The following is a 17471-nucleotide window of genomic DNA, read 5'->3' as shown; positions in this document are numbered from 1 at the left end:
GTTGGAAGTTCCGACAACAAGCTCCGATCACACATTTTCCGTCGTAAAATCTGACCGTGTGTACGGGGCATTACTGTGTATATATCAAATACACTGCCTACACTGACTGAATATCTAGTCTACACTAAATGCAGACTGACTGTGTGTGTGTGTGTATATATATAAATCTCGTATAATAATATACACACGCACACACACACATCAAATACACTGCAACTAACTAACCTGCCTGCCTAATCTAGCTCAATCTATCTCTGTCCACAGTCACTTACGATACACGGCCGCTATGTAAGCAGCCTTATATAGTGTGGGGCGTGGATTAGTCCCCCTGAGCCATGATTGGCCAAAGGCACCCTGTCTTTGGCCAATTATGGCTCTCTCTGCAGAGCGCGCTGTGATTGGCCAAAGCATGCAGGTCAGGTGCATGCTTTGGCCAATCATCAGACACTAGTGCACTGAGATCTCGCAGTGCATTATGGGGCATTCCGTATGGAACTTGAATTTCCCGTGAATGCCCCATATTTTTTGCTGTTCGGCGAACAGGCGAACACCCGGCGTTTGACTCGAACATCAAGCTCATCTTTACCGTTGACTTTTATTTACTGTTTTTCACAGAAGATCTGTAGAGATCTATTGCAGACAAAAGCAATTTATACGCTGGGCAATTTATCGCCGCAAATCCTCATTTGACCCTTTCCAGAGAATGTGGCTGGAAACCTATTACAGTTCCCGAATTTAAGACCTTTCTGGGCCTATCCCTTCTCATGGGCATTACTAAAAAGTGTGAGTTGCAGTCTTTTTGGTCCACTGACCCAATTCATCATATGCCTGTGTTCTCTGCTTCCATGACCAGGGCTACATATGAGCAAATCTTGCAGATTATGCACTTCAACGACAATGAACTCTGTCATCTTCAGCTCCACAAAATTCGGCCCCTCTAAAACCACTTCAACCAACAATTTGAAGCCTTGTTTATTCCCGATCAAGTTGTCTGCATTGATGAGTCCCTAATTACATTTTTTGTCTGCCTTTCTTTCAAACAGTATGCCCCCAGCAAGCATGCCAGATATGGGGATATGGGGTCAAGATGTATAAGCTCTGAGACAGGGCCACAGGCTATACATATAGTTTTCTGGTTTACTTGGGAAAAGATAGTAACATGGAACCCCACAACTGCCCAGACTACATAGGGAGCAGCAGTAAGATTATTTGGGACTTGGTGTCACCCTTATTCAGAAAGGGGTACCATTTACATGTGGACAATTATTACACAACCGTGACACTTTTTAGTCACCTTTTTGATTCTGGAATTGGTGCCGTACAATCTAATCACCAGGGCTTCCCCCAACGACTTGTAGATTCTTGACTTATACAGGGGAGAGAGCCTGCTTGAAGTGTAATAAATTGCTTGCAGTGAAGTGGAGGGACACACGGAATGTTTTTGTTCTGTCCTCCATTCACACACATACGACGGTCCAAATTCCAACAGCGACTGGTGTTGTTGAGAAGCCCCTCTGTGTCCATGAATATAACCTTAACATGGGAGGGGTGGACTTCAAGGACCAGATGATGGCGTTGTACTTAATTGCCCATAAGACCAGACGCTGGTACAATAAAGTGTCTGTATACTTATTTCAATTGTCTCTGCTGAACGCTTATGTGCTATACAAAGCGTCAGGAAGAACTGGATCCTTCCTTAAATTCCAGGAAGAGATCATCACAGCCCTTTTGTATCCAGATGGTGCTGTGGCCCAACTTCCCAATGCAAATGCAGTGAGCCGGCTGCATTTTCCAGATGTCCTCCCTGGTACCTCTACCCAAAGAGCACCCCAAAGAAGATGTTGTGTCTGTAGAAAATACAGATATAGGCGTGACACCCGCTTTTATTGTCCCTCCTGTCCTGACCAACCTGGTCTCTGCATTGGTGAATGTTTCTGTCACTACCATACACTAGTGGAGTATTAGAATAGGGTACAGCACAGCACAGTCCAAGGGCACACTTACACAGGGTCTCCAAAGATGTTAGATGGCCATCACATTTTGAGAGACCCTAACACGGAACATTTATAGGTACAATAAATATGTAAAAAAAAAAACATAAAAAGAAAAAAAAAAGATGCAGGTCAGCGATCCAGTGAGCTGGGTGATGCAGATCAGCAGCAGGATGAAGCAGGGTGAGACAAGCCGGGTCAACATAGGTAATCAGATAGAGCAAGGCAGCAGGCTGGAGTAGGGTCAGACAAGCCGGGTCACCACAGGTAATCAGATAGAGCAAGGCAGCAGGCTGGAGCAAGGTCAAATGGACAGTTAGTAGTTGGCAACAGGATATCATGCAGGAGAGGCTTTAGCAGAGTCAGGGAAGGCCGAGGTCAGGATTGAAGATAGCAGGTAAGTCAGCAGAGCCGGGTCAGTACAGGTAATCAGATAGCAGGTACAGGTTTCAGAACATGGGTAAGCTGCAGATCCAACAGCACTGCACAAGTGCAGCTGCTGTTCTTTTAAAGGCCCATTGGCACCAAGCAGAAGTTAGCATGCACACACACACACTGCTGCCATGCGCGCACACAGGCATCTCCATCTTGCTGCAGTAAGTCCCTAACACTGCTGTTATACTGTACTGTTACTGTGTTTTATTGTTAACCATTGTTTGCTTTGCAGGTACGCCATTCATTTGCAGCACAGGTTTATTTATTCTGACAACAACAGCGTTTGCTCTCACGATATGTAAATCCGTGACTCCAGCACTGTAGGAGGTGATTTCACCACCACAGTTAAAAAAAAAAGCATATATGCCGAAGCATGGGGGCAGGGGTGGACATTAGGAGCATATATTTTTGTTTAATTTTCTTGGCAGTGATTTCTTCATCCACATCAATCGATTTGAATGGAGATATATGTTAGGTTCTTTTTTTCCGTTCAGCCCGTGGGGCGGTGCATGTATGCCCATCATTAGAAGTGGGTGGATGAAGAGCAGTATTCTAATGGTGGGTGTGATGGGAGGGCCCGTGGAACTCAGAATCCCTTGAAAAGTAGGGGATGCCCTTGTTCCAGCTCCCTATACACCTCTTATGTCTAAGTCACCCTGTGCTATCCTGGCACAGGGTGAGTGAGAAAATATATCTTGGACTACTTAAAATGGGTCAGTAATATTTGTCCAAAATATCTCAGAGGATGTATGTAGAGACTATTCTTGGTTTGATTGATTCTGAACTCAACCTGTTAATTGAGTGAGCTGATCACATTAGCTTCCAGGACTGGCTAGGAGAGGAACAGTCTAGTCTGGCTTACCACAGCTTCTAAGGGTATTCCACACATTGTTGTTTGTTCTAATTAACCCTATGTTGATGTTTATGGTAATGTGTATTGAATAGTCAGCTAGTCTGGGTAAATGATTTAGTAAACTAGGTCATGTTAATTAGGTTACAGTTGTACTGTTAGAGGAGGTTCCAACGGCATATAAAGTCTTGTAATTTTGATTCTAAAATAAAAACAGTCCATGTTAGCATCTAAGCAAGTCTCGCCTTATTTTGTGCTTGGGAGCAGTTGGAATATCTGATATATGTAACCAGGAAGCACTCAAGCGGAGTGTGGGACGTTCCGTGACAGTGGGCATACCACCGATTTTTTCATGGCTGCATGAAAAAAAAGAACATTACAATATATGCCCAACAGGGACCATACTGGTATGTTGCTGGACTTTGAATGTTTATACTGGAATGATGCCTGCAGGTTTAGGCATCATCTTGGTATCTTTCATTTCAGCCAGTGGTCGGCTTTCATGTAAAAGCAATCCTAGTGGATAATTAGTCGCTAAACTGCTTTTACAAGCAGTGAGAGGGAATGTCTCCCTTTGCTGTCTTCCATGGATTTCTCAGGCTCTCCTGTCCCACCGTGGAACCCGAGGATTCAGCCGGTGGTTCCACCAGCTGACCATAGAGCTGATCGGAGACTAGAATGGCTCCAATCATCTCTATGGCCTAAAAAATCGGAAGCTACGAGAATTTCATGACTTCAGTTTGCCGGATATAAACAGCGCCATTGGGAAATTGGCAAAGCATCTTATCACACTGATCTTGGTGTGGTCAGATGCTTTTAAGGGCTGAGGAGAGATCTAAAATCTAATAGACCCAAAATTTTTCAAAAAAAGAGTACCTGTCACTACATACTGCTATCATAGTGGATATTTACATTCCCTGTGATGACAATAAAAATGATTAAAAAATAAATGAAAGGGACAGTGTAAAAATAAAATAAAAAGCAATATAAATGATTTAAATAAATAAATAAATAAATAAATAAATAAAACCACCCCTGTCCCCCCCTTGCACACGCGTAAAGGTGAATGCAAGTGTCAGTCTCGTGACATATGTGAACAGCAATTGCACCATGCATGTGAGGTATCACCGCAAACATCAGATCGAGTGCAGTAATTCTAGCAGTAGACATCCTCTGTAAATCTAAAGTGATAACCTGTAAAGGCATTTAAAGGCTTTTTAAAATGTATATAGTTTGTCGCCGCCGTGGGGGTATGCGTAATTTTAAAGCATGTGTTTGGTATTTATGTACTCGGAATAAGATCATCTTTTATATTATATAAAATTACTGCGCAAATACTTTGTGAAAAAAAAATATAACACCCACCTTTTTTATCTGTAGGGCCTCTTTAAAAAAAATTTGATACATATGTCTGCAAACTTTGCCAGACCGCATGGCGTTCCTTATGGACCCCCTGTACATAGCTTAAGGAACAGTACACAGCATTCCAACATAGTGTCATCATTTACACAGGACCCTGACCAATGTCCTATTCTGACCCCTACTGTGAGATCTCCATAGAAGCTGTAAAGTTATCATTTCCAGCTGCACATCCCCTGGCCTGAGGGACCACTGACACGTTCCTTTCCTGTGGGCCGTTAAATTTCAAATATAGGTTCAATACCTCTACATACACCATCCACTGGCAGTGTTAATTTCAGTCTTGCCTGAATACTCTGTGTGTTTGATTGCAGTGCCATTCACCAGATCTCAAATTTAAAATCTCCCATACAAATACCCCTGATGAAATGACTTTGAACCTGAAACACGTTGGGTACTGGATTTGGTTACCAGAAAGTGTTCTTGGTTACTGGAGAGAAACTACTCTATATACGTACTTTTGTATTCTACTGCACTCCACTGTTTTTACCAATTTAAATTCCCAATTGGGGGTATTCTAACTTTCTCTATATATACAGGGATGTGGCAAACTCTCTAGTTTTTCTGGTATGGCAAAAACATTTACCATATAATGTTTGGGGGTTCAAAGTCATTTTTAGCAAAAAAAATGTTTTAATGTAAAAAAAAAAGTGTCAGCAAGGACTTGGTGGTTCAAGTGGTTAGAAGAGTGGGTGATGTGTGACATAAGCTTCTAATGTTGTGCATAAAATGCCAGGACAGTTCAACCCCCAAATGACCTCATTTTGGAAAGTAGACACCCCAAGCTATTTGCTGAGAGCCATGTTCAGTCCATGAAATATTTTATATTTTGACACAAGTTTCATTTTTTTTTTTCACACAAAGTTGTCACTAAATGATATATTGCTCACACATGACATGGTTATCTGTGGAATTAAACCCCAAAATACATTCTGCTGCTTCTCCCGAGTACTGGGATGCCACATGTGTGAGACTTTTTGGGAGTCTAGCCGCGTACAGGACCCCAAAAACCAATCACTGCCTTCAGGATTTCTAAGGGTGTAAATTTTTGATTTCACTCCTCACTAGGAATGAGCTTCATGTTCGAGTCGAACCCATGTTCGACTCGAACATCGTCTGTTCGCCGAATTGCGAACGATATGGGCCGTTCGCGCCAAATTCGTGTGGCGCGTCACGGCCCATAATTCACTGCGGCATCGCAGTGCATTGCTGGCTGATGATTGGCCAAGCATGCACTATGACCCGCATGCTTGGTCAATCACAGTGCCATCTGAACAGAGAGCCGTAATTGGCCAAAGCCAAGGAGGCTTTGGCCAATTATGGCTCAGGGGATTTAGTACACGCCCCACACTATATAAGGCCGCCTGCACGGCGGCCCTGTGTAGTGTGTGTTTTGGCGTTCATAGATAGAGAGAGAGAGAGACAGACAGTGTCATTTGATTTGAGTTAGATTAGGCAGAACAGTCAGTCAGTTTAGCTGCACTTACAGTGTATTGTGTATATATGCATCCCAGGTGTTGCATATATATATATATATATATATATATATATATATATATATATATATATATATACACTGTATTCAGTTTAGCTAGATCTGGTCCTGTTATCTTCTTACTGACAGGCAGGCTTGTCTTGTTACAGTATTTAAAGCTACCTGAAGAAAATTGCTGGTGTTCTTTTGATCCTATTAGTACCACAGTCAGGCAGCTAGACTATTTACAGTGCAGTGCGTCCTGCTCACAGTGTTCAGCTAAAACTACAAGTTAGTGCGGTGCATCCTGCTCACAGTGTTCAGCTAAAACTACAAGTTAGTGCGGTGCGTCCTGCTCAGTGTTCAGCTAAACCTACAAGTTAGTGTGGTGCGTCCACCTCACAGTGTTCATCTAAAGCTACAAGTTAGTGCAGTGTGTCCTGCTCACAGTGTTCAGCTAAACCTACAAGTTAGTGCGGTGCGTCCACCTCACAGTGTTCAGCTAAACCTACAAGTTAGTGCGGTGCGTCCACCTCACAGTGTTCAGCTAAACCTACAAGTTAGTGCGGTGCGTCCTGCTCACAGTGTTCAGCTAAAACTACAAGTTAGTGTGGTGCGTCCTGCTCACAGTGTTCTGCTAAAACTACAAGTTAGTGCTGTGCGTCCTGCTCACAGTGTTCAGCTAAACCTACAAGTTAGTGCGATGCGTCCTGCTCATAGTGTTCAGCTAAACTTACAAGTTAGTGCGATGCGTCCTGCTCACAGTGTGCAGCTAAACCTACAAGTTAGTGCGGTGCGTCCTGTTCACAGTGTTCAGCTAAAACTACAAGTTAGTGCGGTGCGTCCACCTCACAGTGTTCATCTAAAGCTACAAGTTAGTGCAGTGCGTCCTGCTCACAGTGTTCAGCTAAAACTACAAGTTAGTGCGGTGCGTCCACCTCACAGTGTTCAGCTAAACCTACAAGTTAGTGAGGTGCGTCCACCTCACAGTGTTCAGCTAAACCTACAAGTTAGTGCGGTGCCTCCACCTCACAGTGTTCAGCTAAACCTAAAAGTTAGTGCGGTGCGTCCACCTCACAGTGTTCAGCTAAACCTACAAGTTAGTGCGGTGTGTCCTGCTCACAGTGTTCAGCTAAAACTACAAGTTAGTGCGGTGCGTCCACCTCACAGTGTTCAGCTAAACCTACAAGTTAGTGCGGTGCATCCTGCTCACAGTGTTTAGCTAAAACTACAAGTTAGTGAAGTGCGTCCACCTCACAGTGTTCAGCTAAACCTACAAGTTAGTGCGGTGCATCCTGCTCACAGTGTTCGGCAAAAACTACAAGTTAGTGCGCTGCATCCACCTCACAGTGTTCAGCTAAACCTACAAGTTAGTGCAGTGCGTCCTGCTCACAGTGTTCATCTAAAGCTACAAGTTAGTGCAGTGCGTCCTGCTCACAGTGTTCAGCTAAATCTACAAGTTAGTGTGGTGCGTCCACCTCACAGTGTTCAGCTAAACTTACAAGTTAGTGCGGTGCGTCCTGCTCACAGTGTTCAGCTAAAACTACAAGTTAGTACGGTGCATCCACCTCACAGTGTTCAGCTAAACCTACAAGTTAGTGCGGTGCGTCCTGTCCAGTGGTTGAATGCTAGCTTGGCAAAATTGCTAGCACTTCAACTGCTGCCTTTTCATTTGGTAGACTCTGTCCCCTTCTGTGAGTTTGTGGAATGTGCGGTCCCTCAGTGGCAGGTACCCAAACGCCACTTTTTCTCACTAACAAGTTAGTGCGATGCGTCCTGCTCATAGTGTTCAGCTAAACCTACAAGTTAGTGCGATGCGTCCTGCTCACAGTGTTCAGCTAAACCTACAAGTTAGTGCGGTGCGTCCTGCTCACAGTGTTCAGCTAAACCTACAAGTTAGTGCAGTGCGTCCTGCTCACAGTGTTCAGCTAAAACTACAAGTTAGTACGGTGCGTCCACCTCACAGTGTTCAGCTAAACCTACAAGTTAGTGCGGTGCGTCCTGCCCAGCGGTTGAATGTTAGCTTGGCAAAATTGCTAGCACTTCAACTGCTGCCTTTTCATTTGGTAGACTCTGCCCCCTTCCGTGAGTTTGTGGAATGTGCGGTTCCTCAATGGCAGGTACCCAAACGCCACTTTTTCTCACGGAAGGCGATTCCGGCTCTCTACCGGCATGTGGAAGGCAATGTCCATGCCTCGCTGGACAGGGAGGTCAGCAGTAAGGTGCATATTACCGCTGACTCATGGTCCAGCAGGCATGGACAGGGATGTTACCTAAGTTTCACGGCGCATTGGGTGACTCTGCTGGCAGCTGGGAAGGATGCAGGACAAGGTGCAGTAGTGTTGGAGGTTGTTCCGCCACCACGCCCCCAAAATGCTAATGATTGTGACACACCTCTCTCCTCCACCCCCTCCTCTTCTTCTTCCTCCATGGCCTCTTCCTGTGCTTTGTCCTCGGAACCAGCGGTGCACGGTAGCCGTTCAAGGGGCTACGCAAGTACGCAGGCCAAAAGATGCCATGTGGTGCTTGAGCTGGTGTGCTTGGGGGACAGAAGCCACACTGGGGCAGAGGTTCTGTCAGCTCTGCAGGGGCAGGTTCAGAGGTGGTTGTCGCCACGCCAACTTAAGGCAGGAATGGTGGTTTGCGACAATGGCACCAACCTCCTCTCTGCCCTCCGACAGGGACAAATGACCCTGTTTGGCTCACGTCCTTAACTTGGTGGTGCAGCGGTTCTTGGGCAGGTACCCGGGCTTACAGGATGTCCTGAGGCAGGCCAGGAAAGTCTGTGTGCATTTCCGCCGGTCATATAATGCCAGTGCTCGGCTGGCGGACCTCCAAAAAAGGAGTTTAACCTGCCCAAGAACCGCCTAATCTGTGACATGCCCACCAGGTGGAACTCAATGTTGGCCATGCTGCATCGGCTGCACATGCAGCAGAGGGCCATCAATGAGTACCTGTGCGACTATGGCACCAGGACAGGGTCAGGGGAGCTTGTTTTTTTTCCCCACGCCAGTGGGCCATGATTAGGGATGCATGCACTATCCTGTCACCATTTGAGGAGGCCACGAGGATGGTGAGCCGTGACAGTGCATGCATCAGTGACACTGTCCCCCTTGTCCACCTGTTGGAGCACAAGCTGCGTGGAATAATGGACAGGGCACTTGAGACAGAACAGAGGCAGGAAGAGGAGGACTTCCTTAGCTCTCAAGGCCCCCTTTATCCAGACAGTGTTCCTGCATGCCCGCTGATCACACAGGAAGAGGAGGAGGAGGAGGAGGAGGAAGATTGTGTCAGTATGGAGGTGAAGCCTGGCACTCAGCATCAGCAGCAGTCTTTAAGAGATCAGTCCCAAGGAACACATGGACTTGTACGTGGCTGGGAGGAGGTGGCTGCAGACCATGTCGTCCTTAGTGACCCAGCAAACCTACGCTGCATGGCCTCCCTGGTCCTGCAAAGCCTGCGTAAGGATCCTCGTATTCGTGGTATCAAGAAGAAGGACCAATACTGGCTGGCAACCCTCCTTGATCCACGTTACAAGGGTAAGGTTGCAGACCTTATCTTGCCATCGCAGAGGGAGCAGAGGATGAAACATCTTCGGGAGGCCTTGCAGAAAGGTCTGTGCAACGCGTTCCCAGAGACTGGGAGGTTACAAACTCCTGTTTCTGGACAACGTGTTGCTGAGTCAAAGAAGGAGCGGTGGAGAAGGTGGCCGTCTGACCGATGCGTTCAGACAATTTTTTGGTCTGCAGCTCCAAGGTATGATTGGTTGCAGCAACCATCGCCAGCGTCTGTTTTACATGGTGCAGGAATACCTAGGGGCAAGATCTGACTTGGACACCTTTCCCACCGAAAATCCTCTGGGTTACTGGGTCTTGAGGATGGATCACTGGCCAGAGCTTGCACAGTATGCAATTGAGCTACTGGCCTGTCCTGCATCCAGTGTTCTTTCGGAATGCACATTCAGTGCTGCTGGAGGCTTTGTAACCGATCACAGGGTGCGTCTGTCCACCGACTCAGTCGATCGACTGACCTTCATAAAAATGAATCAGTCTTGGATCACCACCAGCTACCAAGCACCTGATGCTGATGTAACCAAATATTTTTTTTTGAAATCTCAGATCTCTTCAAAGACTGCCTATGCTGATGCTGAGTGACTATCCCTGAGTAATTATCCTCTTCCTCCTCAATCATCACTCTGATAGCTTGTAAGAACATTTTTGGTTCTGGGCGCCACCACCAGTGCCTAAGGCCCAATTTTTCAGCCCTTGTTTAACAGGGGCGTGTAATTATAATTTTTGATGCAATACTTTGCAGCAGGGATCATTTCTGCGTTCCAACTAGAGTATCTGTGAGGGGTTGCAGTGTTGTGGCACCAGCACCAGTGCCTAAGGCCCAACAGGGGCATGTAATTACAATTCTTGATCTAATATTTCACAGCAGGGCCCATTTCTGCACCCACCAAGAGCGAGTGAGGACTTACAGTGTTGTGGCACCAGCACCACCACCACCACCACCAAAGGCCCAATTTTTCTGCCCCTGTTCAACAGGGGCATGTAATTACAATTCTTGATCTAATATTTCACAGCAGGGCCCTGTGAGGGCTTACAGTGTTGTGGCCACAACAACACCTAAGGCCCAAATTTCTGCTGAGTATATAGGGCAGGCCCCTACTTTCAAACATCTAACTTACAAACGACTCCTACTTGCAAACGGAAGGAGACAACAGGAAGTGAGATGAAATCTACCCCTAGGAAGGGAAATTCTCTCCTGTAAGAGTTAATATGGGAAAAACATTTCTCCTTTCCACTGATGCTTTCCAATCCTTGTTCCACAAAAAACCCCAAATTTTCAAAAAACATTTGTCATTGGGACAAAAAGTGAGGTGAAATCTTCTGAAGAGGAGGACAGACAGCAAAACAAATGTCACAGGGGTGATAACCCTTCCCTATGTTTTCCAAAAAGCTTAAAAAAGATTTTTTTGGCTGGAGCTAAACACGTTAAAAATGTACCCATTCAAAATTACAAACAGATTCTACTTAACAACAAACCTACAGTCCCTGTCTTGTTTGCACCGCCTGTATACTGCTGTTCAGAGTATATAGGGCCTGGTGGCCCCACACCTTTCCTTATTTTAATCTGGGTGTGGGGTTCCCCTTAATATCCATACAAGACCCAAAGGGCCTGGTAATGGACTGGGGGGTACCCATGCCGTTTGTCTCACTGATTTTCATCCATATTGCCAGGACCGGACATTACATTAAACCCGCAAGCAGTTTTAAATGAGATTTTTTCCTTTAAAAATGATATTTTGTGCAGGGACTGTTCTAAACACGGGAAACACGCGCCACTTTACAGGCATACTATAGACACCCCTCAGGTATGATATTTAAAGGAATATTTCACTTTTTTTTTTTTTTACTTTAAGCATCATTAAAATCACTGCTCCCAAAAAAACGGCCATTTTTAAAAGTTTTTTTTGCATTAATACATGTCCCCTGGGGTAGGACCCGGGTCCCCAAACTCTTTTTAGGACAATACCATGCAAATTAGCCTTTAAAATGAGCACTTTTGATTTTGAACGCTCGAGTCCCATAGACGTCAATGGGGTTCTAACGTTCGTGCAAATTTTCGGTCCGTTTGCAGGTTCTGGTGCGAACTGAACCATGGGGTGTTCGGCTCATCCCTACTCTTCACTACTTATCACAGTTTTGGAGGCCATGAAGATAGCACAAAACCCCCAAATGACCCCATTTTGGAAAGTAGACACCCCAAGATATTTGCTGAGAGGTATGGTGAGTATTTTGCAGATCTCATTTGTTTTGGAAAATTAAGAAAGAAAAGGACATTTTTTTTTTCTTTTTTACATTTTCAAAACTTTGTGAAAAAAAGTGAGATCTGCAAAATACTCACCATACCTCTCAAATATTTTGGGGTGTCTACTTTCCAAAATGGGGTCATTTGGGGAGTTTTGTGCTATCTGGGCATTTTATGGCCTCACAAACTGTGATAGATAGTGAGGAGTGAATAAAAAATTTACGCCCTTAGAAATCCTGAAGGCGGTGATTGGTTTTCGGGGTCCTGTACGTGGCTAGACTCCTAAAAAGTCTCACACGTGGTATCCCCGTACTCAGGAGAATCAGCAGAATGTATTTTGGGGTGTAATTCCACATATAACCATGTCATGTGTGAGTAATATATCATTTAGTGACAACTTTGTGTAATTTTTCTTTCTTTTGTCATTTTTCAATCACTTGTGACAAAAAGAATTAAAATATTCAATTTGCTCAACATGCCTCTCAGCCAATTCCTTGAGGTGTCTACTTTCCAAAATGGGGTAATTTGGGGGGGGGCTTGTACTGCCCTGTCATTTTAGCACCTCAAGAAATTAGATTAAAGTAAAAGCTGTGTAAATTCCAGAAAATGTACCCTAGTTTGTAGACACTATAACTTTTGCACAAACCAATAAATATACGCTTATTACATTTTTTAACCCAAGACATGTGTCTGAATACATTTTGGCCTAAATATATGACTAAATTGAGTTTATTGGATTTTTCTTATAACAAAAAGTAGAAATATTTTTTTTTTTAAATTTTCGTTCTTTTTTCATTTATATTGCAAAAAATAAAAATCCCAGAGGTGATAAAATACCACCAAAATAAAGCTCTATTTGTGGGAAAAAAAAGACGCACATTTAGTTTGTGTACAGCATTGCATAACCGCGCAATTACCAGATAAAGCAGCACAGTGCCAAATTGTAAAAAGTGCTCTGGTCATTAAGGGGGGTAAATCCTTCCGGGGCTGAAGTGGTTAAGGTAAAAAACCTTCATCCTTTCCATCCTCTGTAATAATTCCTGTAACATCCTAGTATATGATCTATATCTATGGAGATGATATCTGATTGCTGGAGACACTAAAGAATGGGGGATGGAAGAATAAAGTGCTTTAATGTGAAGTGTCCCCCATGTGAATGTAGAATCCCATTGTAAATGTGGAATATCCACCAATATAGTATCTCTAATATACCCCAGAAGTCTCAGCACTAAAGGCTGGAAATGTATATCCACCCCTCCCCCCTACATTCTCTATAAGGGATCCTATTCCTGCTACAATCCGGTGACCTTCAATATGAACTCCTGATTGGTGGACTTTAGGAAGGTGATGGAATATTGGGGTCACTGGGGTATCCACCATCAGAAATTCTGCTCTTTTATTTCATAAACTCCCCCAGATCCTTTCCTTTATCTATCAATTTCAGAAGCCCCTGTATGAGACACTGTGTGAGGTCCTGCTTAATAACCGGGTACATAAGGGGGTGACAGCTGTCACAGTGCCCCCTCTTTATACTATGTAGACATAAGTACTACAACAGCTTCACTAATAAGGAGATCTTTCCTCTTTATAACATTCTGTATATCCTGATATTCCGCTCTAGTGATGTTATGTTACTTTTCACTAAGTAGGAATAATTCATATTCACAACTCATATTCATCTTATAATATAATATCATGTGTCTGGATTTGTCTCTGAAGGTTGAATTGGTGTGGTGTGACTTCCTCCGGCTGTAATGATCTCCGATCCATTCTTATCAATAATCGATCCCTTACCGCACTGTATTTATTATGGAATAATCTGGAAGACTCTGGAATAAAACTTCTATGTGAGACGCTCAGACATCCTGGCTGTACTCTGCAGAGGCTGAAGTGAGAATTATCCTATAAATGATATAATATTCTGCAGAATTCTGGTATAAATCTTCTATGTGAGGGATCCAGACATGTCACCTAGATCAGAGGCGTAACTAGAATCTTCAGGGCCCCGATGCAAGAAACCATTAAGGGCCCCCCTGACCCCCGGACAGGGCTCTTTTCTCCAGGGTCCAGGGACACCAGGGTCCGGTCGCAAGTGGGTGGCTGCATGTAAAGGAATAGATTTCTCCCCCCCCCCCGCTTCTCCTCCTCTCCCTCCCACATGCATTCAGCGGTTGCAGGAGGAAAATGGAGAGATGGGTTCCTCTATGTCGGTGTTTCTCAATCTTTTTCCAGTCAGGGCACCCTTGAAGTGGCTGCACTGCAACCACCCTGCAACTGTGTGCATTGCATGCAGTTGCAGCATAGTGATGATGCATTTAAGGGGTTAAAACAGGTGGTCAGGAGGCAACATATTGCCTCTTTACCGGCTGTCAAATGCCTCTGAAAAGCGATCTGAGCATGGATCACTTTTCAGAAGAAAAGCATTTTTTTTTGCTGGTACTATGAACAAGCAAAAAAAAAAAATCGGTTCTAATGGGACACATATAGGGGGTCAGGATTAAAAGCGCATACATAAAATGTGCATATATACATGTAAACACACATACACACACACACATACATACATAAATACACACACACACATATAAACCAGTGGCAGATGGTGCTCAAAATTTTTTGGGGGGCGCAAGCAAACTGAAAAATTCTTTAAAAAACGCATCAATTGCAGCCTCACTGTGCTCATCAAACGCAGCCACTGTGCACATCAATTGCCAACACTGTGCCCATCATATGCAGCCACTATGCCCATCAAACGCAGCCACTGTGCACATCAAACGCAGCCACTGTGCACATCAATTGCCAACACTGTGCCCATCATATGCAGCCACTATGCCCATCAAACGCAGCCACTGTGCACATCAATTGTCAACACTGTGCCCATCATATGCAGCCACTATGCCCATCAAATGCAGTCACTGTGCCTATCAAACGCAGCCACTGTGCACATCAATTGCCACCACTGTGCCCTTCATATGCAGCCACTGAGCCCATCAAAATGCAGCCACTGTGCCCATCAAACGCAGCCACTGTGCCCATCAAACGCAGCCACTGTGCCATCAAATGCTTCCACTGTGACCCCCCTGCCCGCTCACAGTCTGCCCGGCACTTACCCTGTCTCGGTGGGTAAGACAGGTCCATGCGTCTCCTCCCATCCTCTCCTCCTGATAGGCATCCAATAGCGGCGCCTGTCATTTCAGCCAATCAGGTGACGGGTAACAGACCCGAGCACCTGATTGATGGAGAGGCGGTTCAGTGTTAGGAAAGCGAATATTTATTTGCTTTTCTAACACACCTGGGTGGACTGTGAGCGCCAACCATGGCACTCGCAGTTCACCTATTTTAAAGCCTATTAGTGCTTTAAAACCCCCCCCGGTGTAATTCAGGCGCCCGGCATCCAAAAAGGGGCCAGGCGCCAGAATAGGGGGGCAGTGGCGGCCATAGATAGATTCACGCTATGCATGAATCTATCTATTTGTGATAGAGGGGTGCCTGGAGAGAGGGGGCGGCGCCCATGTGCCCCTATGGACGCACCGCCACTACATACATACACATGCACATATACATAGATGCACACACACTCACACATATACATGCACACACACATGCACATACACATAAACACACACATGCACACACACATACATACACACACATGCACACACACATACATACATGCACATAAACATAAACACACATACAGTAGATAAAAAACGGCAGACCTTTACCTTAGCTCTTCCTGTCGGGTACTGCACTGTAGGGGGAGACAAAGAGCACAGCACACACTGCTTTCACTTTGTAATCAATGTGAGCAGCTCCCTGCACAGTGCCGAATACAGTTCGCCTTAGGACGGGGGGCTTGTCTCCGCTCCCCCTATCAAAGTAATGTATACAGGGGGCCCTCAAGGGCCCCCTGCAGCAAGGGGCCCGGTCGCCATGGCAACCTCAGCGACCCCTATAATTCCGCCACTGACCTAGATGAAAGTTATACAAAGACAGATTTCTGATTGGCCGGTTACACTGGGAGTTCCCATCATAGTCCTTCAGGTCAATCACTGTTATTGGCTTTCATCCCCTCCCCCCTCCACTGACTATCAGAGATCAGACTTTGGCTGGGTTCACACTGGAGGTCACAGCAGCTCACAGCAGGGCGTCCAGTGCGTCTCCATTCACCGTTTCAGGTCCGATTTCAGACCAAATTTTGGGTTGAATTCAGACCTGAAACAGACCAGAAGACGCACAGGACTCTGTATTCTCTTCATTCAGTGACCCATTCAGTGACCAATCATAGACAGATGGTCCTCAATTAGAATCTGGAAGGACAGAGCGAGTCTCTAGACCAGAAGTGACCCCTAGATGACAATAAAATCCCCCCATCCTTGTAGATATAAAATTGTCACCTCACTGAGCCTCAAAGAGAAGTCCTAGTCATTTCATCTACAAGCCCAGCAGGGGACGAGGCCGATACAGTGAGAAGACCCCGAACTGTCTGCCAGACATTGATTTATATCAGAGATCAAAGGAATCTATTTTATCTCTCATACAAAATAAAATATTAGTTGTAGAGAGATGGAAATAATTCCTCCTGATTGTAGACATGTTGGGGTACATGTACATATAACATTGTATGTGTAGTTAGGATAGAATCCAGGAGAAACTCCCAGAATGTTTCTATGGAGTCTGATCACACCAGACAAGCACTGATTGGTCTTGTTGGGATCAGACTGACATGCAGGTGTTAGAAATCCAATCCTCATCCAGAAGAACCATTCATGCTCCATTTAGCTCTGGTTCCTTCAGAACACAGGACCGGCTTGTGGGCTGGGCAGGGAACACCCCCCAGGGTTGATTGGCTGATGGCTAAACTCCTCCCACATCCATAAATTGAGGATCCTGAGATATGGACAGGGTGATTCCCATGGTGCCGGTCTAACCAATGAATAGCGGATGTTCCTGACATGTTCCTGTCACAGGATAATCCTCAGAAAAAGTTTATTTCTGTTTTATTCTCACAGCCAGACTGTGTCTGTCCTTTTGTCTTTGTTGTATTTTCTGTCATTCCTTATCTTTGTACATATTTTGTACACTAAATAACAAACTAGTGTAGCTCTGCTCTATATTACACAGACAGACAACCTACCTGCAGATAGAGGTAAGTGTTACCACAACCCCAGTGTTACTATACGGCTGTGTAACTATGTAACAAACCACCGAACCACCTGATCTTGATACTTCCAAATAATGATTACACAACAACAATTATAATACAAAGCAAATACTACATACAATATATGTCTGCTACTACCACAACCTCAGTGCTGGAACAATGTGCTGCAGAATAATGAATTGATATCGATACACTTTATACAGAAAAGTAAGAACTTTATACAGTAATTGTAGAAATGGAGTCGGTGAGGATTTCCTCTCAGTGGTGCCACATCCAAAAACTTGTTAGAAACAAAATAAACACCCCTAAGGGGGACTTTTAAGG

General features: G+C 44.8%; 1 protein-coding gene across 3 annotated transcripts in view; it reads left to right on the top strand.

Annotated features, from left to right (window-relative positions):
* The window catches only part of LOC141133851 (NACHT, LRR and PYD domains-containing protein 3-like), a 166514-nt gene that overhangs the window by 135181 nt on the left and 13862 nt on the right, over nt 1-17471 (top strand). For 2 of the 3 annotated variants that reach the window (XM_073623431.1, XM_073623432.1), the window contains exon 6: nt 13703-13873. The exons of the other annotated variant lie outside the window; for it this stretch is intronic. In XM_073623431.1, coding sequence (XP_073479532.1) covers nt 13703-13873 — 171 coding nt within the window. The remainder of the gene's footprint in view (nt 1-13702; nt 13874-17471) is intronic. 3 annotated transcript variants of the gene reach the window in all.

Source organism: Aquarana catesbeiana, linkage group LG03 (genome assembly GCF_042186555.1).
Source record: "Aquarana catesbeiana isolate 2022-GZ linkage group LG03, ASM4218655v1, whole genome shotgun sequence".
Classification (NCBI taxonomy): domain Eukaryota; kingdom Metazoa; phylum Chordata; class Amphibia; order Anura; family Ranidae; genus Aquarana; species Aquarana catesbeiana.
Note: the sequence above shows the minus strand (reverse complement) of the source record. Positions and strands in the feature narration are given on the sequence as shown.